The sequence below is a fragment of the Saccoglossus kowalevskii genome, chromosome 13, assembly GCF_978046115.1.
Source record: "Saccoglossus kowalevskii chromosome 13, keSacKowa6.1, whole genome shotgun sequence".
Taxonomy (NCBI): Eukaryota; Metazoa; Hemichordata; class Enteropneusta; family Harrimaniidae; genus Saccoglossus; species Saccoglossus kowalevskii.
Window position 1 is genome coordinate 17211525 of NC_140653.1, and position 27707 is coordinate 17239231.

Genomic DNA, 27707 nt, shown 5'->3' on the forward strand with positions numbered 1-27707 from the left:
AATCATCAATTTTATTCAATTCCTTCAAAAAGTGATGCACTGACAAGTTGTACCTCTTATTGGCAGATTAAAATAGGATTTTTTTTTAATTGCCTTTCTGAAGAAAATGCTGACAGTACAGATCAAAGAATACTCCATGATTATTATATAGATAGTATGTTGAGAGCACCAGACATGAATCTGTGATTGGGGGGGGGGGGGGGGAATTACCCAAGGGCACAGTGAAAATATGTGCAATAAATTGCACTTTTATAAATGAATTGAAGTGATACAAATTATATATGGCACAAATAATGGTAACATTTAAGCAGCTACCGGTACTTATTTCATCAATACAAAAACGTGACAAACTTCATACAATATTGCAAACATTGACTTCAATCCTCGTGCAGCACTTGTTCAAATTTGATCGACATAAACAATACTTTTATACGAGTTGTATACATGTCATATAAGACTTGTGTTAAACAGCGTGATTCAAGTAATTTATTATTACCGGTAAATGACTAGACAAAGTGTTCAAATAAGAACAACAACTTGTTTTGTTACAGCTTTGGGAATCTCGCTGTATGAATGCAGTATACTAAAATACAAAACAGCTAACGACATTGCCACTATGACACACATCTGTCGGTTTGTGGTTATTGTTTACTTTTGTCTGAATTTAGCGACTTTATGAATAATATCATGATTCAATGCTTTGTGTTGTTGGTAATAATCAAGTAACAGTAATCAATACAACTATTTTAAACCATTCCAGCTGAAAATTAGAGTGCATTTGAATAACTACACATTGAAAACATTTTAAATTCATCAAATGTACAAGAGCAATGAGTAGTCCTGTATACGAGAACAAATATTTAAGTTTCTGATTATCACACATGTCATTTTAAAATTTCAGAAGTTTTCTAAAAATCATAATAAAAGCACAAATTTTGAAAACAATTGACCAAAATTTAATTTGTTTTGGTCTTAACAGCAAACCAGACACAAAGCCACAAATTTGATTAGTTCTAATAACCACAGGATTTGAAAACAAAAATTTGATTGATTCAAATAGCCATGGAAGCTGAATATAATTATAATTTGATGATTTCAATATCCACAAAATATGAAAACAATAATTTTATTAGTTCAAAAACCCATGGAATTTGAATACAATAATTTGTTTGCTTCAAATAGCCATAGAATTTGAATACAATAATTTGATTGGTTCAAATAGTTATGGAATTTGAAAAGACATCAATAACTGATTGCCCCTTAAAATGGCTTAAGTTATCTATTGCGAACATGACTGTGACATACAGTGAACTTTGAGAAAAAAATGATGTGTAGTATCTTTTATAAACATGCTTTAGCTCTACTGTCCATTTTCTAAGAAAAATGATAATGTATGTTTTCTTGGAAATTCTGTTTTAAAAATGGTCAGCAAATTATGGCTGATAAAAGTCTATAAATGCATAAAACCCATCTGATCAGCTGTTATAATGCACAATTTTGAGATGTTGTTTAAACATATTAAAGCAAAAGTCAGCGCTGTAACTGATTTGGTTTTTGAGTGTGGAGTTGAATTAAAGAATCTACTAGCATGGAACAAGGATTGTATTTCTTATATAAGCAACAGGATGATGAAGCACACAGAGTGTAACCCCTTGAGTGTTTTAATTTTTCTCAACAACATTTGGGCACAAAATTTTGACTATATATGTATGTATTTGTCTATAATTTGTTGGATAACTTCGGACTATCCTGGCATAATTGGCTACAAGTCTTGATCAATTTGTGGTGATGCTAAAAGTTGACTTGGGTGCTCAAATAATGGAAACTGACACCACCTTTATTTTGTTTCATATTGTGTCATGTCTTTGTTATTTTGGATGCAGGAATTCATTGCTTAAATGTCACAAGAGAGATTTATTACAATAAGTTTAATTCACCTTAGCTAAAACAATGAAGCATCATTTGTTAATGTATTACGTATGTAGCATATATTGAGTGAAGGCAAAGATATATTTAGGAATTCATGTCATTGAAAACTAAGGTTTACATCTTCCAGTGAATCGTGGATACAAACAAACGTCTCTAATGTGAGGTCTGTTTAAAAGCCATGTCAAGAATCTTTCTAATCCTAATCCATAACCACCATGAGGACAGGAACCATATTTGCGCTGTGAAAAGAAAAAATAATAACAATTAAATACCTTGCACATCACGTACTGAAAACAATTTCAACTGCTAGAAATTTTCAAAATTTTATGACATTCAGGAAGACAACATTTTTGTTGAAATTCACTCAACTCTGTAATGTAGGACCACCAGAGAAATTGTCACTGTGACAAAATTTAGCGATTCCAATTGACTCGCGAAATTTTCAAAAATTTGTCCCACAAAAAAATAAATTGGTTGACAGTTTTCATAAATGTGTTCAGATGTGTGTAAACCACCAAATTATTTTATTAACACCAAATGTATTACTATGTTGAGGCTATTCTGTCAAATACTACTACTGTCAAATAATTTTATTTTCAGAGAAAATAAAATCCAGCGAATATACCTTTTTACTTATACTTTACATTTAAATCATCAAAAAGACTTTTTTACTTTATTTAAGTTTAAGAATTGCAACAATCAAATGGAAAATGACAATTTATATTGAACAAGTCTCCATGGCAACACAAGATGAAGGATGGTATGGAGCAATGCATAGTAGCATACCTGATCTGTGTACCAGTAATATGGTGTGGGATCAATTCCCTCTCTTTTATACCCGGCTAATAACTCCTCATTGTCCCATATCCTCATAGATCCACCAACAATCTCACCCACATTAGGCATTAATAAGTCAACCTATAATATAATATTTTACAAGTCAGTGATATTATGCAAATATTATGCAAATTTTACTACCACAGTGGTTTAAATTACTGGGAAGAACACTACAGTGATACGAGTGATAGAACTTCCTAGATAGTTTTACCCATAATGCAGTGGGTTCATAGACTCTACAATCTGTTCATGACAACAATGAACGTATTCATTCAAACAAGCAGCCTATCGGCCGAGATAGCTCCGCTGTTAGCAATGCACATTTCAATTAAAGAACTGAAGACATCATTAGACAATGAACAATATGTATAGTATCAAAGCAATCGGACTTACAGTTTTTAACAAGAAGTCGAAAATATCACTTTCTACCAAAAATGACAAAAATATTCACCAAAATTTGAGAATTGAAGATATCATCACAAAATGAACAAATCTGAGAAAGGTCTACATGTAGTATCTATATATGCAATATCAAAGCAATTGAACTATTGGTTTTTAACAAGAAGTCGTAAATATCACTTTTTACCAAAAATGACAAAAATATTCACCAAAATTAGAGAATTGAAGATATCAACATGAAATGAACAAACCTAAGAGAGGTCTACCCAAGGTACCTATACACCAAGTATCAAAGCATTCAGGCTTGTAGTTTTCAAGAAGAAGTCGAAAAAGTAAAACATTGACACGGACGACGACGACGACGGACAATCACTCATATGATAAGCTCCGCTCGACAAAGTCGACAGTGGAGCTAAAAAGATAAAATAATCATTTTCCATTTATGACATGCCCATGATGTTGATTTGGGAGAATTCTGTTTATATCTGTAAACAATTCCAGTAGTCAATATTGTAGACAGTTCAGATTTCAAGTTACATTATTTATAAAAATGTTTTTTTCACCAATGTTGGAAACAAATTATGCAGCTTTGATTTGTGAAAGGTGGCTCACCGGTTTGGTGCTCCAAGAGTCAATATAAAACATGACTAGAATTGACAACAATTCAAACAAAGAAAATTTGGGTTTCTATTAGCCTCAAACTATTAAGCACACACACTAAAACTTTATTACAGAAATGTTTATTTGGTTTCTGATACTCAGTACAGTGATGCCTGTGATTGGAAACGGATACTAGGATGTTAACATTTGTACAAATCAACTTACCGATTCAGTAACTTTGCGATTTTCTGGACATCTGAACATGTAGAATGACTTGATTTCAGTAGGAAATCTACATAAGAATATAGGCTAAAAGAAAAACGAAATGAATAGTTACAAACAATGTTTATACCTCATAGAAATGATAGAGGCTATTGTAGAGGACCCACACATTCTTGTATTTTCTTCACAATTTGAGTTCTTTGAACTTTTAAAAATTGTCATCCACCCAACCGAAAATTTCAAGCTCTGGTTAATATGGGGGTTCAGAAACATTTAGTGAACTGTAATATTCACAACTCTCTTTGTTCCTCTCTCCATCCCTCTCCAAGTTTATCTATCCCTCTCTCTATCCCTCTCCTAGTTTATCTGTCCCTCTGTCTGTCTGTCCCTCTGTCTGTTCGTCCGACCATCTGTCCCTCTGTCTGTTCGTCCGACCATCCATCTGTATATCTATCCACCCCTTTCCTTCTTCTCCTCCACTCTACACAGCAAGAAAAAAAATCCATAGCTGTACCTCGTTTATTTGATCTGTCATTTTTCTTTCTGGCATCTCTGGAATGTCCTGTAAATAAACAATAATTTATCATTTACTGGTATTATTTATATTTATTTGCTAATTTTTTCATTCATTCATTCATTCATCTGTGGAGGATTTCAGCAGGTGATTCATACAGTAAGAACTAATTTTTGTCAGAATGAACAACTATTACATTTACTAGTTGATTATAGACTATTAAGCAGTCATGTTTTTTACTGTAACAAACCAATATGTCAAACATTCGCATACTACCCCGGTACTTGCGAGTGAGAATGTACTTTGCATAACAGCCCCCTCTGGTGGCAACAATATATTTATTTTCATCAAATTCAAACAGAAAGTAGAAAACTTCTTTAAAGTTTTAATATAAAATTTCTAACGATGAAAGTTTTGTTTGTTAAAAAAAAAAAGTAGCCACAAACATCATTTAATTTAGTCAAAAGTTATACTGAAATAATTGTTACAAACCTCTCCGAATTCATAATAAGTGTCATCTTCTTTCTTGATTTCATGTTCTCGAAGATATACTATTGCTTCACTGTAATTCATTCTCTTGAAAGGACGCTTGGGAGGTTTGAATTCCTGAAAAAATTAATCAGACCAATAGTAACCATGGTAATAGTTGCTATTTGTATTCCCAACTTCATATTTGCCTATAACTGGATGAAAATCAGGTTCCTATTGAAATCATTCATAATAATGTTAACCTAAATATTGTTTTTTAAATTTGCATGTTTACATAATATACAGCAGATCTTTGGCAAATTCCAGCGCATACAACTGATTTTAATATAAAGCTACAATATTTAACAGAACATCGGAAAGCATCATGATTGACAGTTGTGCCAGGATGCAAGAAAATATTGCAAGTATGATGTATTAACAGTTATGCTGGGACGCACAAAAATCGCAAACATTATGTAATGACGGTTGTGCAGAGATGCACGAATATCAAAAACGCGATGTATTAATGGTTATACAGGGACACACAAACATCACAAGCATGAGAGTATTGATGTTTATGTTGGAAACTATAAATCTACATACATTCTACTTACTGGATGTAATTCTTTAATCAGTTGACCTACTGGTGAGTTCAGTGCACGTTCTACCACATCGCATACGAGCGATTCAATCCGATTTAACAGGTCATCGAAACATATAAAAGAACATTCAGCTTCAACGTGTGTATACCTGCAGTAATTTGAATAATATGGTATGTCCATGATTAAAACATAGCTCTCAATAGACCATTTTCTGTTCACTGCGAGAATCACATGTTATGCGTGAAATTGAATGTAAAACCAGGACAAACAAAGGTCATAGCATCATAGTGGCGCCAAACATCGCGTGGGATTCGACAAACGCGAAATATTTTGGGGGGCATTTCCATAATAAGATAATGTGCTGTACACATTTGATGATAGACAATTTCGATTACCGGTAAGTAAGGGTATTCGGAAGGAACATTCCTCTGTCTAAGATCGACCGGTCGATTTGAGCTACGAAATAAAGAAATTATAGTTCAAAATCAAATCGTTTGTTTTTTGCGACAGACGTTCGATGCACGTCTTTCATGCATCTCGCGAGATCTCACCGAAAAGTTGAACGGGAAATCACCTATTACAACAATTGGAATTACCACTCGGTAGATTCTGTAATTTTATTTGTTTTTTTCTTTTTCTTACAAGCTCCAAAGTTAATCATTAACTGGTGCATTGACTTGCTTATTTAAGAAAACTTGTTATGGAAAAAACAATAACAATTTGGTGTTCTGCTTAAAATTTAAAACTGAACATTCAAAATAGAGCATTTGAAATGTTACAAATAATTAATTGTTCAGTTTTTGATGATAGTACTTTAGTGGTATGTACATGAATATAAAACAAATTTTGACTTTAATGTACCTTTCTAATTATACATGCTAATAAAATTTGGAGATATCGAATATTATAATAAAATGTATAAAAGTGTTGTAATGTCCAGTGAAATAACAACATTTTGAGTTGAGTTTTAAATTTGGTGTTCTGCTTAAAATTTAAAACTGAACATTCAAAATAGAGCATTTGAAATGTTACAAATAATTAATTGTTCAGTTTTTGATGATAGTACTTTAGTGGTATGTACATGAATATAAAACAAATTTTGACTTTAATGTACCTTTCTAATTATACATGCTAATAAAATTTGGAGATATCGAATATTATAATAAAATGTATAAAAGGGTTGTAATGTCCGGTGAAATAACAACATTTTGAGTTGAGTTTTAAATTTGAATGTGAACTATTCCAGTTCATGGGTGCCAGTGGAAGTTGAGAACAACTGAAAGGTACAAGTCAGGCTCTTTGATACGAATGGATTGAGAGTATAGATATGAATTATTTGCCCCAAAAAATTGGTTTATTCTTTATTCTAAGCTGCAAGTTATGTTTGTATGGGCTTGATCGGCTCCGTTGTAGAGTAATACCGGTAAATAAGTCCGTATTATACATCCGTATAGATAAGTATCGTCAGTCGAGCGTTTCGGAGTTGTCAATGTATTTGTCAACACCGCCAGTCTGGGAAAATTGCAGAGATGCAAAATAGCTGCCTCCATGGGACAATGTATTGCAAAAAATAAATAAGTAAATAATCTCTTCCATAATCACACCAAAACATGCAGAGATGGTGAATATTGATTCATTTACCCAACGAACTGGTGTTGCATTCTCGCAGTGGAAGTTTGCAAAGAACATTCAGTTTTCGCGAGTCATTTCACTAGTACCAGCGAGTCCATCGTTATAATTGTATTCACGCAAGTTGACCTTTTGACATAGATTTTGATGATTAATAAATTAATTTTATTTTGAATGTTTTATAAAAAATAATAAACTTCGTTGATATATCTATTTTTAATGAACACCATACAATTGATTACAGTACCAAAATTACCTTCGTGAGAACAGTTTTAGAGTGCAGTTTTTGATTTTGAATCGTTAACTAAAACTATACAATTAATGCTATTATGCGAGAGCTTGTGGACACTCTAAAGGAGATTATTCGAATCTTCTTGGATGGAAACAGTTTGCCAGCGATCGCTAAATAAGATGGGCGAGCGTGGGCAAGAGTTCAAGGCATTGTGCGACATTTTCGTCGCACTAGTTTGGTTACGTCCAGCAAGAGCAGCGACCGACGTCGGCTAGCCTTATAATAAAACCCTTGAATTAACTGTATCTTGTTATGCATTCAAAATATCATTGTTGCAAAACATGATATTCAAAGGATACTAGTACGTGGTGACGGTACAGTGGGGAAATATTCCAAGGAAAAATTGACTGGCAATGGGACATTCCATTACGGTAAATTGAGTGCTTGACACTCGCCATGCTAATATTACTACAAATACAAGATCATGACTGCATCAAATATCAACAAACTACCAATGAACAGAATTTACAATTACTATGGCTTTTTAATATCCATTCTCAGTTTTATATTCTTATTACATTTCATTGAAGTGTTACAGCAATGTTTCATGTACCCATAAAAGCAATGGAATAGTCCAACTACGCTGTCTCAAACGGCCACACATCAAAGGCATACCACATCCCATGTTTCGATAATCGTCCAATCAAGTTCTTGGTGCTTGCAACTACATTGTATTTTTCCCCGGCTGTCACACATTCCTGTTCGCGCTCTAACACACACACCCACACCCGTAGCTATAAAACCAAAGCTGTTCATACACTTGAAACAGTCTTTGTAACTTTGACCATAACGCTAATAAGTTTCGAGATGAATGCCTTCTCGAAAGTTCGTAGATTTCAAGGTACATGTGAACCCGACCTTGTTTAACTGGCATATTATACATATTTAAAGGCCCACTAGCTGTAATGAAAACGTCTCTAACGGCATTCTAAATAACTATTTTGGGTTGAAAACTTGTTGCATTTATTTATGAAATTGCTTATCTCCTGTTATAATAAAATTTACATCAATCTCTGTGCGGATACGAATGCGGAGAAAATGCTCACAATCGAACTCAACGCCATATTTCTAGGTGGTCTGACTGATCACGAGATGAAGAACTCCAACAATCATTGACGCTGCAGTTTGGCGTCTTCTACACCGATCTGACGCATATCGCGCTAGGTGTGCCGGGAGTTTGTTCGAAATTTCGAACGTTTCGAAGTCAATTGTCGATTGCCACGTATTTTACGGATATATTTAATCGTTTCAGAGACCTGTTTACTAAATAATGATAAATGAAACTTAGAAAGCTTGTAAGAACAAACTGGGCCCAAATCGCGCAAATTGCAATAAGTTTACGCTGGTTCGGATGGAGTTCTACGCGTGATTTTATTGCGCTCAAGGACGTTCTATCTTCGAACTAGTTGAAACCGGAAATAACGCAACTACTTTCGAACTTCAAACAAAAATTTGATTATCGTTATTATGTGTTAGTTTCTGTTGTTTCAAAGATTGAATTATGTATGACAATAATATTTCACTCTATAAACAATATTTCACTAAAATATGTGGTTCAAAGGCAACCCAAATTGTAAAAAGCAGTATCAAGTTCCGCGTATAAACACTGTTGTAAAGAGGCGGCGGAGCGGAATTTTAGCCAAAATCGGCTAGTAAGGCGTCATATGACACAGGGACAGCGCTTCCGGTGACGACATAACGGAGTACTCGGAATTGCGCACGCGCTAACAATCAGTAATGACGTATGATGGTTTAACAAACGGAGTGTAGGGTACGTACAATAAACACTTCACGATGTTGATTCAGTGCTTTTAGCGAGCTTATAAAGCATACAGAAGGGCTCGGTACCAAATAATTGAACTAGTTTCAGCTAATAGAACGGAAATAATTGCTATTCATGTAGAACACGTTTGCAATACAAAAAACTAGGTCATTACAGCTAGTGTATCTTTAACTGGCTACATAGTTCAATCAATAACTAACAGCAACAAACCAGTAAATTCACCTTGACGACTGGACTTGCATACAGTCCCTTCAAGTTGTTATTTGTTGTTTGTTTATTTGTTTTTTTCAATTTTATGGAAGTGTATAAATGGCGAAAGCTATTATGCATCAAGGGAAACACTTATAATTTGTAACAAATAGAAACTCAACATGTGGCTATCACACCGGACATTAACAACACTTATGGCCATTTTATATATTCTCAATGTATTTGATATATATACATTTTATTTGCAGCTGTAATTAGTTCATGTCCATAAATCAGAATGTGTTGTACTTCATGATTTACTGTAACAATATTTGGAAGCTCACCAAAGCTTATGTATAATATTGTATCAATAAGGATCTTCAACCAAATGGGTGGTGCGCGTGGTGGTGACAACTAGTCAGACTTCTTGCAATGATTTTGGCCGTATTCTCAACATATTTGATACTTCCATATTTTATTGGCGTGTATAATTAGATAGCCACATGCAAGCTCACACGCAAGTCTATTTTATTGACACACGTAAGTCTGGTTTGCACGCAGGTTATGATTAGAATGCCACGCACAAGTCTGATTTGCTGGTACGCGCAAGTGGCATATATACGAAAATGCGCCTGTAGAAACTACCCTGTAGAGGCACCCTTACATACATGACAGAGTCCATACAAAAACATGGTAAAGTAGTGCGCGTCTTAGCACCCAAGGATAAGATTTACTGACAACCTCCCCAAGGAAATGTGAAACATTTTATCACTTTCTGACAACTTACTCTGATAAATGTCTTCTAGTACGAGATTGTTCAGCTCGATAACTTGAAGCGATACAAAACACATCTCCCATGGAAGGTAGTGCAGTTTCAAGATACAATTGTGATGACTGAGTCAGGTAAGACTGAAAAAAAAACAATTACTGCATAAGCCTTTGTTTAAAAAAAAATAGAAATACCATGACATTTAAATTTTTTCGGTAATATATAAATGTCCCAACAGAATTTAAGCAACAGTTCATAAGAACAGTGTTTAGTTGTGGACCTTTTATGGGTGATACCAAGTTTGAATGAAATAGAAACACTAATTTTAGAGACAAAATTGGCCAAAGAGTTCCAGATAATGGTTAAAGAGATATAGAAAAATGTGCTACATTTCGAAAGGCAAACAGTTTGTCATTGAACAGTTAAATTAGTCAGAGAGAGACTAAACAGATTTACATACTAACCTCTTCACCAAAATAGTTCAATTTAAATAGAGTGGATCCACCTTCTACCTGTGTCTGTACCAATGTTGGTGGAAATATCTAAAAAATAAAGATCATAAAGTGATTGTTTATGAACAAAGTATGAATGACCGGACACAAGTTGATGTGCAGAAGAATAAACACAATAGTTAAAATTATTTCAATAGTTACAAATTGTTTTAATAGTTACAAATGATTTTAATAATTACAAATGTGCAAATCATATTACAAAACAGTCGATGTTATTAAACAAGTCTGAAGATGACATTTGAATTATATTTGCTTCAACTAAATTCTGTTGTTACTCGTAATATTTGTAATTTTGACTAACCTCAAAGTAGCTATTATTGAAGTAATGATCTCGGAAGCTGGTTGAATGAAAGTAAAAATAATACTGAATTATTCAAATATGAAGCTTTCCTTGCTTCCAAAAAAATGCAAACAACTTGCAATCACTGTTTGTAATTGTTGCCACCTGAGCTGCAACCAATCACCTGTAAGATTCAGGAAGAACCTCACCAAAGCAGGTTCATCAGAAAACACCAACAGATGAAAAATTATTATTAAGGTAGAAATTTAAGTGAGTGAATGATTTTTTTTCTTACCATTGCGTGACAACAGATCTGATTTTCAAAATCTTGGATAACTGTAAAAAACAATAAAGTCATGGATAGAACAGTCTCAACCTACTGAATTATGAAAACATAAATCAAGCTAATATTTATTTTTAATCCACTCATTGAATGGCAAAGTAACTATTGTCACCTTTCATAAAATTATCCCATTTAATTTTTTTAATATTGTTTTTGAAAATTTACTCGTGACAGGTAAAAAATGATGAATTAAGTCTATTTTGTGCAATAAAAAATAATAATAATCATGGTATGCAAATGTACAAAACAAATAAATTGTTTAATCTCAGAGTTTGACGGAAGCAGTTTGCAAACCTGCATGATGATCATGATGGGCGGACTTTGTGCGAATCATCATTACATAATCAGGTTTCCAAAGAAACTAAACTGCCAAACTACATGACTAGGTGAATGCTGCACTAATCCCTGACATGTGAAATTAAATCTTCTTATACGTAAAGGTCACCTGAAATCATACTCACGTTTTCCCCTCTTATCATCATATGTCGGTTATCAAGCTGAACGTCAACATGAGACTCCTGCAAATACAAATATCAGTTGCAAAGTTTAAAAGTTTAAAAATTTATAATTATATTTCACAATCATTTTGACATATTTCCTCTATTTGCCAAGTTTAGTTGCTAATAGCAACAAATGATCTATATATACCCAAAATCCTGTGTATAACAAGATAGGAAATGCGTCATAGAGGGCAGGGCACCAGTCCAAACTACTAGTATACAAAGCTGGGTGATCAGAATGTTAGATTCTGTATTTCCAACCAAATTTTCAAAATGTAGGTGGAAGGTGATATAATCAATTGCACTCTGATGTCATGTATAAATTTATGCCAACCAGCATGCGAGTGTCTAATCATGGAGATAAAAGACATGACAGTTACAAATGGTTTAAGATCAAAGGTTCCATGATCATTTCCGGCATTTACTAAGTGATTATAATGTTTGCTTGTTAATCTAGCAGCAAACAAGTTATCGAATTAACATACTGTGGGACGCGGAATTTTCACATAATGAAATTTTCGCGTGAAAGCAAATTTCGTCTAATTTGTGCATTTTGTTATTCGCATTCTCTTTCAGACGAATTATTTCAACTTTGACCATTCATTCATACGTGATTGTCATAATTTTAAAACAAAATTTCAACAAATAAGAACAAAGAACATTTATTATTCAATGTTCCATTCAATGTCCGAGGATTATCGCTATTATTTCTGCAGTTCACACTCAGCGCGGCATTATGCCAAGACAAAAATACAGAAAAACAATGCATCGGTATCTAAACACTGTTATCATTCCGTATGTGCCAGAAGGTGCGGTTGTATTCAGAGCACATCGATGGGAAGATTTTTTTGAAAAAACTACAAGACAACAACATCGCCACAGTGTTTGTTCCGGCCTCTTGTACAGATCAGCTGCAACCCCTTGATCTTGCCGTCAACAAACCTTTCAAGGACTCGCTAAAATCTCACTTTCTATCGTGGTACACTGACCATAATTTGAAGGACCTGCAGACGAAAGCTGATAATTCCGATGTCAGTATTATGGACGTACTTCAGGAATATTCAAAAACTGTTGGGCCAAAGGTCACTGTTTAAAAAAAAGTGGAAAATTGTGTATGCATTTGCAAAGACGAAGTCGTTGATTGTTTCAATTCAGCGGAAGTAAATAAAATTGAAGAAGTCGTGATTGAAGAGAATATATTTTGTCCCAAAATCATGATGACTGGATAATAGCAAAAGATGTAGCCAGAAGTCATGAAATACTGTTAATGACAAAAAAAAACCTTGAAAACAGTTCAAGTTTCCGTCATCTGCTGCATGTGCAGAGTACTCTGAAGGGACATAGTTTTAACACCATTGCAAAGATCATGAAGTAGGCTTCAATACACATAAGTAGGCCAATTGGATGCAACCCTGCCAAAACAGCAGTTGAAATTTCACGAAAAAACAATATAGATCAGCCGATTTTAAAAATTCAAACATGAATAAACTTGTCATAACAATGGCATTCTTTCTAGATGCATCACGTAAGTAAAAATACTCTTATTCTCATAAAACGCTGCATAGCAACCAAGAAAAAAAAGACCCGCCCTTGGTTACGAGGACAGTGAATGCTAGCATTAAAAATGATTATGGGCAATAAAGGAGGTTTAAACAGACAAGATAAGAGAATTAACTCTACTAGAATCAAAGGAAATTTAATAGGCTTTGAACCAGTTGTAACTCCTTCTGTCTTTTACCTCCATGGTCTAATAACAAATCATTTGATCACAAGTTGCTATGACAACATTGCCAATAAGGGAACTGATCATTACCACCAAGCCGGTTTCCTGTGAGTCTCCTGCGGCATGCGTTTCTTTACCGTACCGGCCGCTGCTTTACCGTACCGGCCGCTGCTTTACCGTACCGGCCGCTGCTTTACCGTACCGGCCGCTGCTTTACCGTACCCGAAGGTCATTAGCCGTACCGGCAAGGCCGTTACCGTACTGGCAGGAGGCAATTCACACTTCTGACAAGTTAATATATGCATTGATTTTCCGGTTTACCGGTAAAATGCCGACCTGTTTAAATTTCAGTTTTATGCACAGGATCGCCTGAGAAAGCAAAACTGTAGAATTAATTTGAGTAGAATTTGTTTAGTTTGTAGTTATAGTCAGTTTATAAATCATTTTGTTCATGTTTGCTATGCAGTAGCTTTCGAGGTCAAATACACCACCAGGTCAATTTGTTGCGTCTTTTTATTTGTCAGAGATTAAACTTTACCATTATTATTGCATAATATTTACATTCAAGTTGCGCGTGATAATGCTACACATGATTTTTTTGAGACCATGGAGCTCCCAGTACGTCCATGTGAACTGTTGGATATGACTACAGACGGAACTGCGTCTTTATTTTATACGATATTTTTATTTTTTTTTAAATTGGGATCAGTGCTCCCAAATCAACTGAGCCGACAAAGTGGGTTACAAAAATAACAGTTCCATGAAAGTGGCTATATTTGTGTATGATGAATCCTGAGTCGGTAGTTTTGGCATGTAACCTAATGGTTTTGGTTATTGTTAAAAATGCACAGTGCAGACGTAATTTTGTTTTCATTTTTTCACTTTATCTGGCGCCAGTGCACGTGTGCTTGGATGTTTTTTTATTCAGTGATTGGGCTAAATATTTGACGACGTTGCCAACGTATTCAACATACGAAAATAGCATGTGTGTGCGTTTGCGTGAATGATAGATGCAGACGAGATTTCTCGTCGCAACGCGTTTTATTAGTTTATTTCCAACGCGAGTGGTCGGCGCCTTTGATTGCGTTTAGTTTGTTCTTTCATTCGCAAAATCTATCGCTGGCACCGTTTATTTTGTTATGTCTCACAACTGAATGTCCAAGCTGACTTTGTATTGGCTGTAATTATATTTTTTTTGTAAAACAAAAAAAAGTCCCGACCTTTCCAGTCTAAATCGTATTCTGCCCCAAACCAAACAGCCCTTTTCAGGGCCAATCACATGTTCCAAAAAGAGATATACCGGCACACTTGCACACTCTGTTTTGTTATAATAAAGTTACATTGGGGATTGTTGGAGGGGGTGTGTAAATATCGGGTAAATATGTTTGGACAATTCCATAAGCAAACTCACAAAATGAGGTCGAAAAGCAATAGAAAAATGTTGACCTAGAGCAAGGTCAAATTCCGTTTTACGCACTTGAATTTTATCTGGACTACGTGCACGCGTTGCGCGTGTTATTGTCAACAAAGTATCAAAACAGATTTTCGAACGCCCAAGCCCGAATTTAAATACACGTGAGCTCGGCCAAGCGAGTCACGCTGACACATTATGCAAGTATCATCGAATTCATGCGACAGATTGAGACGTTTTATTCAACGTCGTGGGTAAGCTACGATGTAGGACTGTCGTTTTATAGCGTTACAGGCGATCATGAATATGTGAATAACACACATATATTGGAAAAAAAAAACATGAAATTTCAGAAAGACTTTTTTATTTAATTTATTTATTTGTATTTCGACGGTTGTCCGACTTTCTTTCCACTGTGTGAGCTACTGACAAATATAAACAAATAATTAACCCATCGAGTCCTCTAGTCGACTGGGACGTAACACTCTGTTGTACAAGTCATGTCCTTTTCAAATTATTCACTTTCAATGGGTGGGTAAAAAAAAATTCTTATTGTTTGCAAAATGCCCAATTAATTCATGCATGACTCACGGTTACCGGCAGGGCGCCGATCAGTTACCGGGGCTTTGTTTACCATGCATTCATTAATCGAAGGTGATAAATAGTCGGTATTGGTCCTATCAGTACGGTAATTGTCCGGCCGGTACGGTAACGCAACGGTCGGTACGGTAAAGCAACGACCGGTACGGTAAAGCAACGACCGGTACGGTAAAGCAACGACCGGTACGGTAAAGCAACGACCGGTACGGTAAACCGAGTCAAACTCACAGGAAACCGGCTGGGTGGTAATGATCAGTTCCCTAAATTGTTTTACACATACATGCATTTAAAGACACCAGCAGCAATCAACGCCGTTATTTTCAAGTGTGAACAACGTTCCTTAAACAACCTGATCAACCAATAACTGCGCATATGCAAACGCAATTCGTAAACAAGTGGAAAAGCCTATGAACCATTAAAAAAAAACACCCAGCAGCTCTGTTGATCCTAAAAATAGAACAAGCATTGACAATGTACAGTCCTGTATTTAACACCAAAGTCCATCACTACCAGAGATTCAATAGCGAGTCAGTAACTTAGCTGGAAATATTACCCTTTTGGTGTTTGGAACAATATAATGATAATAATAATCATCCAAAAATCTTCTATTGAGCTACGACTCAGAAGCCCTTTTTATCTGCCTTTGCAAAGTATTTTTAGTGCATGCTCCTAAAAATAGAAGTGTTAAATTATTGAAGAAAAAACAATATTTCATTAATTGACAAACACTGTACCTCGTTTAGTATATTATCAATACCGCCAGCTGGTGCAGCAGACACTAACTCCCAATAATCAACGATGAGTTCATGTCCACCAGGTGCCTATATATTAGGAAAATTAGGACAATAAATCGATCAATTCCATCTCAAAATTGCAAAATGCCACACTGATAACTATTTCCCAAATACAATACTGTAGAATACTTTATTTTAGCTGGACTTAATTTTTGCTGAAACAACTTTTTTGGTGTTTTGTAAGGAATTTATTTTCACTGATTTTTGACCAGTTGAATGTAGAATATAGGAAAAAAGGTATATCTGCTAGATTTGGGAATCATTCCTTCAGCGAAAATGGCGAAAATTCATTCCAAGTGAAAATAAAGTATTTTACAGTATCCTAAACTACAGAAAGATTGCACAGCTAATAACACAAATATGAATACCGCATAAAATTAATAGATTGAATCAATTTAGGTTATTAATGCCATTCACACACAACACACCACACAGTACATTGGAAGTGAAACTACTGTTTTCATATCTATATACAACTTTATTACACCAACAAACAGTAATTTAGTGGATATTAACTCATTTGAATTACTGTAAATGCATTAATTATTCAGTGGGTTTTAATTTCGCTATTTTTGTAAAATCTGTTGGATGACCTGTGTATTGGCTAAAAAAATAGAGAAAAGTTGTTAGGAGGCACATGGTTGTGTATAGACAATGTATGAATGAAATCAGTGCCCTGCGTAAATACTTTCACCATGGATATTTTCTACTCACTGATTTCCCGTCGGGTACTTCTTTAATGGTTCCACACACAAAGACAGTACTCTCAGTAGACAGAGATAGGGCTTCATAGCTTTGACACTATCAAAACAGAACATGTAATAGGTGATTTTCCGAACAATTGCGAGATCTCGCGAGATGCATGAAAGACGCGCGTCGAACGTCTGCCGCAAAAATCGAACGATTTGATTTTGAACTAAAATTTCTTTATTTCGCAGCTTACATTGACCGGCCGATCTTCGACAGAGGAATATTGCTTCCGAATACCCTTACTTTAATAATCGAAATTGCCTATCATCAAATGTGGACAGCACATTATTAAGCATGGAAATGTCACCCAAAATACTTCGCGTTTGTCGAATCCCACGCAATGTTTGACGCGACTACGACGCTATGACCTTTGTTTGTCCTGTTTTTACGTTCGATTTCACGCATAACGCGTGATTCTCGCAGTGAACGGAAAATGGTCTATTTAGAATTAACAATCACTTAGAAAATGAACACATCATAATCTTAAATAACTAGATAGTATGTTGATTGTAGTTTGATTTAAAATATGGGAAAAAGCTACAATAAGGGAACTCATTAATACATTTGACAATATACTACGAACTATTATCAAAATTGCTGACGTGGTATAAGGATGTGCACTTTCCAAGTGGCAGCATGAATGCGAGTTTTTATATGGTGGCAATGTGTGCTAAAAACTGACATTGACTTTTTAGAGCCCCTCGCAGCGTTTCGTTCAGTTAAACCTTGGTAATGTATCTTTTTTGTGAATGCTATCTGCACAAAAATCAAAGTTGCAGCTTAGTCGCCATATTTGTTAAAGCTTGTTTGTATTATCTGTTAATTTAAAATATGTGGTAAAATGAAAAGCATTGAAGCGTTGGCAATTGATATATTTTTTATATGGAAAACCTAAAATCCCAACATGCAATGCTGTTTCGAATCCTGTTGACACCCTAAGATGCTAAAAAACTTGACTACAATCAAATCTACATAAATGCTCAGCAGTGTTCAGGGTTCTCCCCAGAAAAAATGCATAGCGCCGGGGCTAATTTGCATAATAATTTGCATATCATTTACATATCTTTCCTTCATTGATTAACAGAACTTATTTACAATTATGAATATTAGTGAGCTCAGTCACAGGGCAAATATTTTTTTTAATGGAATCAACACATTATGTTTCACAATTTAGAAGAGTTTGAAACATTCTCGAAATACAAATGCTGCAGACTAAAAACAAACACAAATAAATTATTGTTGCAATTTAATTGTTTTGTAAAACGTTGAAGGAAACGCATTCAAAACGTTAAGCCAGATTTATGTTCACGAATCTCATAATTTTATTCACTCCAAAAACATTCTCCTTCCAAAAAATCGATCACGTAATTAATTGACGTATTGTTGTAATTTATTATTCGTACCATCAACTTCTAAAACGTTTACAATTACAGTAATGAGCGAACAAATAAAGCTTCAAAACGATCATCAAAGTTACGACGTGACATAACTTACTTGGCCATGTTATACACCAGTTATAGCAATAATTCCTCAACAAATTTAACTTTTTTTTTTATATGAAATGTAAGTAAAATCCGACTTATTTTTATCGGGAGCAATTATTTTTGATCACTTGATCGCTTCGGTAAAAAAAACCAGACCCGCCATGATGTTTGTGAACATTAGCATGTGTCCTTTGACCTGATGGGTCAAGAATGCCATTAACCAATCAAAATGCCGCATGGTAATGCCGGTAGAACCCGAAGTTTTCCGAATGGTAGTGATCATAAAGATTACATTGCGGAAGTAAAGCGATGTCGTAGCACGATGTGTTGGCATCGATTTCAATTGACAACTGCATGATAGCTTTCGAAATAGGTGATTTGCAATTTTTAAAAGGTAAATTAGGTCTTGAAAGAAGAGTTTTTACATGATTCGCAATGATAACAGTTCAAATGTATTTTACCAAATAACGCAATAAACACGTTGTTTTTTTCTTGAGTAGCGTGAACTGATCGTGAACTCCGATTTGACCGTGTTATATCGAGGTGGAATTGATTTTGAAATAATTTTAGCTTTCAATCTAAAGACTGTGTCTATCGCAGAAAGTATTTACTTACAAACAAAGAGGTGCTAATTCCACAAATTTGACTAGCCGCTACGTATCGTGCGACTAGGTCTATTGTTTATAAATTATAATCCACGACTGACAGGATGCGTGTCGGTCGGTACGTAATTATACTAACAATCAGACAATAGTCCTCGCATTTCCGTGGTGGTCACTAATTTTGAGTGACGGTCGGGGCCGACCGACGTGGCGAACAAAGATTTTCACATCTGATATTGGCATGTCAAATATGAAATCAAGCGCCGAGGTGGGAACACATAGCGCCGAGGTCCCAAGTGAAGCGCCGAGATTCACAGGTATAGCGCCGCGGACCTCGGCGGTAAAAAGCCCTGGGGAGAACCCTGGTGTTCAGCAGTTTGCTAACACTTTCTGACCCAGATACCTTGCAAATAACGTAATTGTTGCATTTGATATAAGGCACATACTACGGTACTCTATATACCACGTACTACCGAACAAAATATATCCGATTACACAGCTTTAATTTTAATATTGGATCCACGTCTTACACTGCAAACACCATTAATGTGATAACACAACAAACACGAATAAGTGTTATGTTTACACAATTATCATTTCAACCATTATAGACCAAAAGTTGATTGAAAATGGTACACATAGTAATGTGAAATGTCATCAACACTGACAATATTCAGTATTGTATGTCAATCACATAGTAATGTGAAATGTCATCAACACTGACAATATTCAGTATTGTATGTCAATCACATAGTAATGTGAAATGTCATCAACACTGACAATATTCAGTATTGTATGTCAATCACATATTTGTTATTCCAATCATCATATAGGCTTAAAATTGTCAAAATGCTGGGAAGACAATAATATAAATGTTTCAACTTACTAATAAATCTGAACACACACACTGAAGATATCCTGTACCGTCACGTAAAATAATAAACATCAATGCTTTTCCTACAAAATCACAGAAAACAGTTTCAAATGTCAAGTTAAAAACCCATTAAAATGAAAAAAATAATACTCAAAAAGCATGAATTTTTATTGGTACCTGTATATTTTGAGAATATTCACAAAGTGTAAATTAAAATGGAGCACATTTTATTCACAGGCAAATCAAAGTTAAATTTATTAATATGCTCAAAACATCAAAATAGTGAAATTAAATTCCAGTGGTAATTTATGCTTTTGGAGTATTTCAAGAACAGCATGGTTTCCATATATACACAGGTAAAATGTATGGATAGCAATCTCAGGTTTTAAGCACAAATCACAAAGGATTGAGAATAATTTTAAGCATTGTGACACAGGAAAATTTCAGTGCGAGACTTACCTTGTCTTCTTAGACGATGTACCCATCCTAAAACTTTCACTCTTGTATCTCCTCGGTTCTTTTCACATAATGCAATTTTAATCTGACAACAAGACAATACATTGTGTCAGTTACATGACTGTTGTAGTTTCACGTTTTTAATATTTTCCGTAACCCAACTCTCACACCACAATTCTAGTATCAGCTTTAGAATGAACAAAGCCAGTTCTGATAATAATGTAAGACATGGCTGTAATACTGCTTGATCAACTGCTTCCTAATTTTCATACCAGCAATTGATTGGGAATATTGATGGCTCTTGAGTGTCAGACTCAGTTGAGTCAAAGCATAAATGCAAGGCAGAATTTGATACATTTAAAAAACAAGCTGCTCTCTGATTAGCCAATCAGACACAATCTTGTAAGTAGCTTGGCAGTGACTAACCAATTTTGGAGCAGGTAAATCTGGATTCTCTTTTATGACGATCTCTTTAGCTTTAAGAAGATTCTCTTCTCTTCGTTTCAGGTCTTCTGCCTGCATGGGTATTAAAACACAGAACATAATTACACAGTAATCAATATGGGTTCCATGCCATGAATACAATGCACACGTATAATACATTATTTAAAATTTTAACACAGAGATACCAAAATGATACTAACATAGTCAATTAATTACATTACATAGTCCCGTTAGTTACTGAGTTTAAGATATTAGTTTTGTTTATCATAATATAGTTGGATATGAATGGTTGGAACATGTCAAAGATATGAATTCAGAACTGCATTTGTTAAAACAAAATGCCTGCCAGTTGGCCATTTTGAATCCTGTCTGAAAAACAAAATGATGCGCATCAAGTTCGCATAATGTCCAATAGATGTTCAAAGTTTGTTTGTGGAATGGCAGAAATGCTTGATTTTAATTAATTTTTAACATTAAATGGCTGCCAATCGGCCATCTTGAATCAGCTCATGAAACAAATGGATGTGTTTATGTTGCCAAAGATACAACAGTATGTGATATATTTGTAAAATTTGAATGTGATCAGACAAGGGGTGCCTGAGATACAGCATGCTTGTACGCACACACAGAGGTCCCCGTTTTCGGACTGCGTCTAACAAGGACTAGTTACATTTTGTAACAACTTTTGTGTGTGTTTCTATATTTTACCAAGAGTAAAGTTTCAAAGGCAATATGAATAAATACAGAATCAATATATTTGGAATAAACCTGAAGCTAGTACACGTATATGACAGAGCTGTATTCAATTCAGTATCCTGGTCAGTGAATTAGTGAATGACTCACAGCCAATGGATTTATTCACTCTATTAAGTCTGTAGCATACACACCTAGAGTATGGATTGCTCACTTTATAGTGTTTAGCCCTAGATAGAGAGACCTTGCAACAATAACCACTACACCGATTAACAAGATCATCTTGCCCAGCAATTGAATCTTGTCATATACATTGTATATTACCTCTTTTTTCTCTTTTTCAACAAGTTTCCGTTGTTCTTTGGACCACATCTTGGTAATTTTCTTTCTCTGGGCTAATGATAGCTCCTCCCACCTCTGAAATAAAACAAGACAGAAATGACAGCAACAAATATCATTGCAACATAACTTATACAGGAACATGTTTTACAAAGGTGATCCTAGCTACTCAGCATTTGAACAACCCAATGTTACCACTGATAGGATTTCAATGCGTTGCAATATCTGAGAGTTTTATGAAATTTGCAGTGTAATATCACTGGGTATTTTACAAAAATAATATTATCAGTCAAGACTTGGGCTAATAAATGTACAAGTGTAGATGCTCTGTTAAAACATGCTTACATAACTTCAGCTCAGATGACAGAGGACTGAATATTTAGAAAATAAACTTGCTGTCGTTGCTATAGAAACATAATCCCTCACAATGAAATAATAAAGTGGATTTTCAAAAACTTGTTCACATCTCCGGAGGAAGTCAGACACCATTCAATGTTATATATTTATGACACTATCACAGTTCAGTCCATAAATTAATAGTATGGTTTCACAAACCATAAAGCTCAAAAATAATTTTTGCATAAACTGACAACAAGCGAAACCACAGCAAGCCTTCTGTAGTGAATTGTGGAAATCAGAGCAATAATAGGGTTCAAGTTAAAATATTGTAAAATACTTTGTTTTCGCTTGGAATTAACATTCGCTATTTTCGCTGAAGGGATGATTCAGTGAAAATAAAATCCAGCAAATATATCTTTTTTTCTATATTTTACATTCAACTTGTCAAAAATCAGGGAAAATGAATTACATACAAAACACCCAAAAATCCTTTTCAGCAAAAATTAATTCCAGCTCAAATATTTTACAGTACACATTCATATACAGTTAAAAAAACAGCAGTAATTTCTCAGAATATGACATACAGTCAAGTAGCATACATTTATTTCAGTAAAATTTAGGATGAAATTCTGGAACCAGTAAATTTAAAATGTCTACCAAGCAATACCATTGTGTACTCTACAACAGACAAAATGCATTATCTTTCTCATTATTCTTACCTGGTTTTCTTCTTTTCCATCTACATACATTTTAGGAAATGGTTCTTTCCCATAAGACTTCATAGCCTGGAAATAACAAACAAACAAGTGATCAGATTTTCATGAAATGGACTCTAGAGGGCAGACAAATTTCCATGCTGAAATATTGACCCTGTCATAGACATCTGAGATGTTTATTGTACTGAAACACACAGTTGATGGCATACCATAGTTGTCATGCATAGCTGTCCAAATCCTGCTTTGAGAGTGCACTAATTACAATTAATCTTTGATGTTCCAAGTTAGCATGTACACGATTATACACAAGTTAAATTATTGTACTGTAGAATACTTTATTTTCGCTATTTTTGCTGAAGGAATGATTCTGTGAAAATAAAATCCAGCGAATACACTTTTTATCCTATATTTCACATTAAACTCATCAAAAATTAGTGAAAATAAATTCCATACAAAATGCCCAAAACGCCTTTTCATCAAAAATTAATTCCAGCGAAAATAAAGTATTCACAGTAATATGTAGGGGGAAAAATGGCTCTACAGGAAATACTTCAAAAGTGTGGTGAGTTTCTCAGACTAATCATAATGAAAAATCATTGATCGTTGAACAGAGAATCCCACACATGAATATGTTGATGAAGCTACCGATACTGAAGTTCTCAATGGAGTTCAGCTATTGACAAGGCGCATATCTCGGGAATACTGTAGCTATTGCAAAAATTACTTGACATGTCAAAGACTTTAAATAAAATTTTGCCAATGATACAATTTTAACAGCACATGCGCTTACATTAATTATTAATTAATGTTTCTATTGTATTGGCAAAATAAGTCATACTTTAATGATTCAGTATACAATACATGCAATTTTGGGTTAAATGCACTTTTATTAGGGATGCGTTTTCAATAGAGCAAATATGGTACACATATACATGTACATGTACATGGGTCGATAACACACACCACAACAAATAAACACAAACTAAGATACAAATGTTATCTTGTATCTTTGAACTAAATCCTTATGGCAAATATTCAATTCAAAATGCTAATAGCTATGGCAACATAGGATGTCATATTACAACAACAGACATCTATAGAAAGGGAACAATATTCCAGAATTCAACACTGATGTACAACCCCCGGTACTAAGAATATTTCAAATTAACACATGCAATGACTATTGACGCCTTTTGTCCCATTGATTTTGGTATGTCCATAGAGGCTTTCTGCAGGTAATGTGTAAACAGTAAATATATAAACAACGTATCACCTGTAAGACAGTCTTAAATGGCTTATCTTGAGTGCCATCACCGCTATCACTGCCTTCCTTCTCAGAAATATACAGCACAGTATCATCACCTGTTAAACCATGTATAAAGTTAATTTTAGTCGCAATATTGTTAACAAAATTAACAAGCAAGTAAAAATTATAAACAACAGTTGCAAAAACTAAGTCATATTACAGATTTCATAAATCTAAATGCTACATATATAAAGCACAAACACCCACCAGAATGGCATGTCATCGTAGCAGGAAGTTAAACACAGTAGCTTGACCACACTAGGATGTATGAGTGTGTAAAATATTAGGTATTACCTAGCATGTACCGACTATAAATAGAATTTCTATGATGATGAAAGCAGGAAGTAACAGATGAGATGATGAAATGTGTTTTTATGTGTTCAGTACTATCAGAATTCATCAATACCGTTACTCTCACTGTACTGTCTTCAGAAGCGGATCTAGGATTTCTGAAATCGGGAGGGGCGATAAGTTGGCCGAAGGCCAAGTTCGCGAGCGCTGATGGCATGAAGACCTGCTGGTTTGTTAAAAATGGGGGGGGGCGCGGCCCCCTCGGCCCCCCTCTAAATCCGCCCATGGTTTTTATGCATACTTTGCAGTATCCTCGTAAGAACTTCATATTATCATATTAGCAATTGTGATATCCACTATTTCATATTGTCTACATTTTATTAAAAAAAGCTGCTTCACAGAGACAACAGATGTAATGACAATTCATCGTGATAATTGACGAGAAGCAAAAAACAAGTACCCGGTAACTATACGACATTAATCTAAATTGTATACTATACTTTGTTAAAAAATTTTGATTCTGATTTGATTTAAAAATGTATTTAATATTTAAACTGTGATTCCCAAATTTTGTTTGGAGATTTATACAAAGTACAAACACCAGAAAGCATTATTACATTATTACAAAATGTCTGACAACGAGACGAGACGAGCAGATACTACCCGGATAATGCATTTCCACGTCTACATGCTTTGAAATTCAATAATTGTTGTCCGTGTTATATTCAGAGAACATATATCACGGTTTTTCACCAATAAATGTGCATGATATGCATATGTATCGAGTGAAGTGCACAGAAACGTTTATCCCTTAAAACACACCTACAAAACATCTGTCATTTGAATCTACAATACACACTCAGAAGATACATTACATGACATTTATATAATCCCACAATGTTTTTTCTTAGGGTGAAGTCAGCAAACACTTGTGATTACCACCAAAAGAGCAAAAATTCTCGCCTGTGGCTCAGACAAACAGAAAACTCTGGCGGTAATCATTTGTGTCTATTGACTTCAATCGAATAATAAATATTGTATTGATTATATTTAAATGTCCCTTATATCATCCAGTTGAGTGTAATAAAGCAGTGGAATAATTCCAAATCTCCATTCGAATCCGATTAGCCCATGCAAGCGAATTGAACTTTTAATATCATGGCTACCAATCTTAAAATAAAACAATTATTATATTACATTAAAGATTTCTAGTATTTTCAGATATCACATAATGTGTGTTGTGATATAAATTCAGATCCACCTTTATGGACGAACAGGTTATTGACTTGAAATAAATGTATATATTGTATAGAAAAATATTTCTAATTCTTCCAACTTTAACTTGTTGGTGCATAAGAATGGTCATTTCTCATAAATTGTGTAAAGGACGTTACGGTATTTAAAATGACTCCAAAAATATTAGTATAAACATATTACCAATACATCGCCAAAATTAGAAATTCAAGACCATGGCATATCAAATTTATTGTTATTGTGTGGTACATATAATTTTCGAAATATCCTTTAAACATTACAACAGCAGTCAGAATCTAGTAAGAGACTTGTGGGGGAAAAATGCAAAACTTTCTGGAATAAGTATTATAAATCCTACTACTAAACTTTTCTTGGTACACATAAACAACATATAGCAAAATTTCACAATTTTCAGCTGAATACTAGATACATGAATAATTTATCATGTTTTGTTCTATATAATACAAACTTCATTAGTTTCATTTAATAACTGTTTTTATATACATTGACAAATGCAATTATAAACAAGTTGTTTAATTTCACAAGACAATTATATTCACCAAAAGTTTTGGCTGGGAAACTGTCTTTTGTTTGTTTCTGCATATTTTCACTCTTATTCTTGAAAGTAGGCCAATCGCTTTACCCCTCAGGCCTGACCCTGGGGTTGGGATATGTTGGGAGAGGGTAACATTTTCAGTGGCATTCAATTGACTGATACATAAATAAGTTGCGATAATATATGGATTTTATAAGCCTCGCCCAGGACGACAGCATGATCCACGCACAAATAAAACGGTTATCGATGACATCTTGACTCGTATATCATACAAATATCCAGACAAATAACAAATTATCAAAATAGAATGTTTAGACTTTGGGGTGCATATGCTACAATATGATAAACTGACAACGTGGAGATCAGTTGGTTTCCCATTCACACATTTTTTTTCCGAATGGCCAGGTTGTGTTTCAGGCGGCGAGGTACGACTTGTCCTTACCTAAAGATAGATCAGCCATCTTCTCGTCCACGGGTTTATCCATACCAGAGTAATTAACAATGTATACTCCAGGAAAGGACAGTACAAAAAACGGTTATTTGCACTCACTGACACTCGCCGAAGCCTTTCGCTGAAGCGTTAAAGAGTTGCATAGGTCAAAGGGCAGTCTTGCATCAGAAGGTAGTTTACCCACAATGCTTTTGTCTTCCTGCCAATTGAGCAAAACATCGATGTATGTTGTTTTACATGTAAATTTATTCTTGTGAAATTGAGAAAACACATACTAGTATTGAAAATAACAGCGAACACACTCTCTATAGATAACAGAAAAAACGAGTTCTGTGCCAAGAAATGAAGTGAAAAAAAGCTGTTTCAATTTGTAGAATTTCGTGTATGTTCACGTCTTTTGATATTATTTTCTATGAATGGCCTATAGAGGGCGTACTGCAATAAATCACCATCACACAGCCTTTAACAGTATTACCTACCAACATTCGTTCAATGAATTCCAGTGTAAAAATAGTAATGCAATATTGATAAGAATATAATATCACAGCAAGAGTTGGAATCTGGACTAGCTAGTAACAGCTAGGCGGGACAAATAAATAGTTTTATATCAAATATAAACTTGGATTGAACAAATTAAAACAAGCCATGCATGGCACAGTCCCCATTAGTTGTCAAATTTAAGATGTATAGTTTTGTTTATAGTAATATAGCTGGAATATAACCATGTCAGGAATATGATTTTTTTAACATTACTGT

General features: G+C 34.5%; 1 protein-coding gene across 1 annotated transcript; it reads right to left on the minus strand.

The window, feature by feature from the left end:
• Positions 1-1913: 1913 nt before the first annotated feature.
• LOC100378572 (asparagine--tRNA ligase, cytoplasmic-like) lies at positions 1914-27131 on the minus strand. The gene is made up of 20 exons (XM_002735516.3): positions 26943-27131; positions 24367-24455; positions 23097-23162; positions 22024-22116; positions 20989-21078; positions 20566-20647; positions 20119-20189; positions 17111-17197; positions 16337-16423; positions 11830-11886; positions 11321-11361; positions 11047-11083; positions 10698-10775; positions 10252-10373; positions 5584-5719; positions 4994-5107; positions 4502-4549; positions 3991-4074; positions 2716-2847; positions 1914-2168 (listed from the first exon to the last, which is right to left on the minus strand). Exons 1-20 carry the CDS (start codon positions 26983-26985, stop codon positions 2037-2039), a joined length of 1689 nt encoding a protein of 562 aa, XP_002735562.1. The 5' UTR covers positions 26986-27131; the 3' UTR covers positions 1914-2036.
• Positions 27132-27707: the final 576 nt, after the last annotated feature.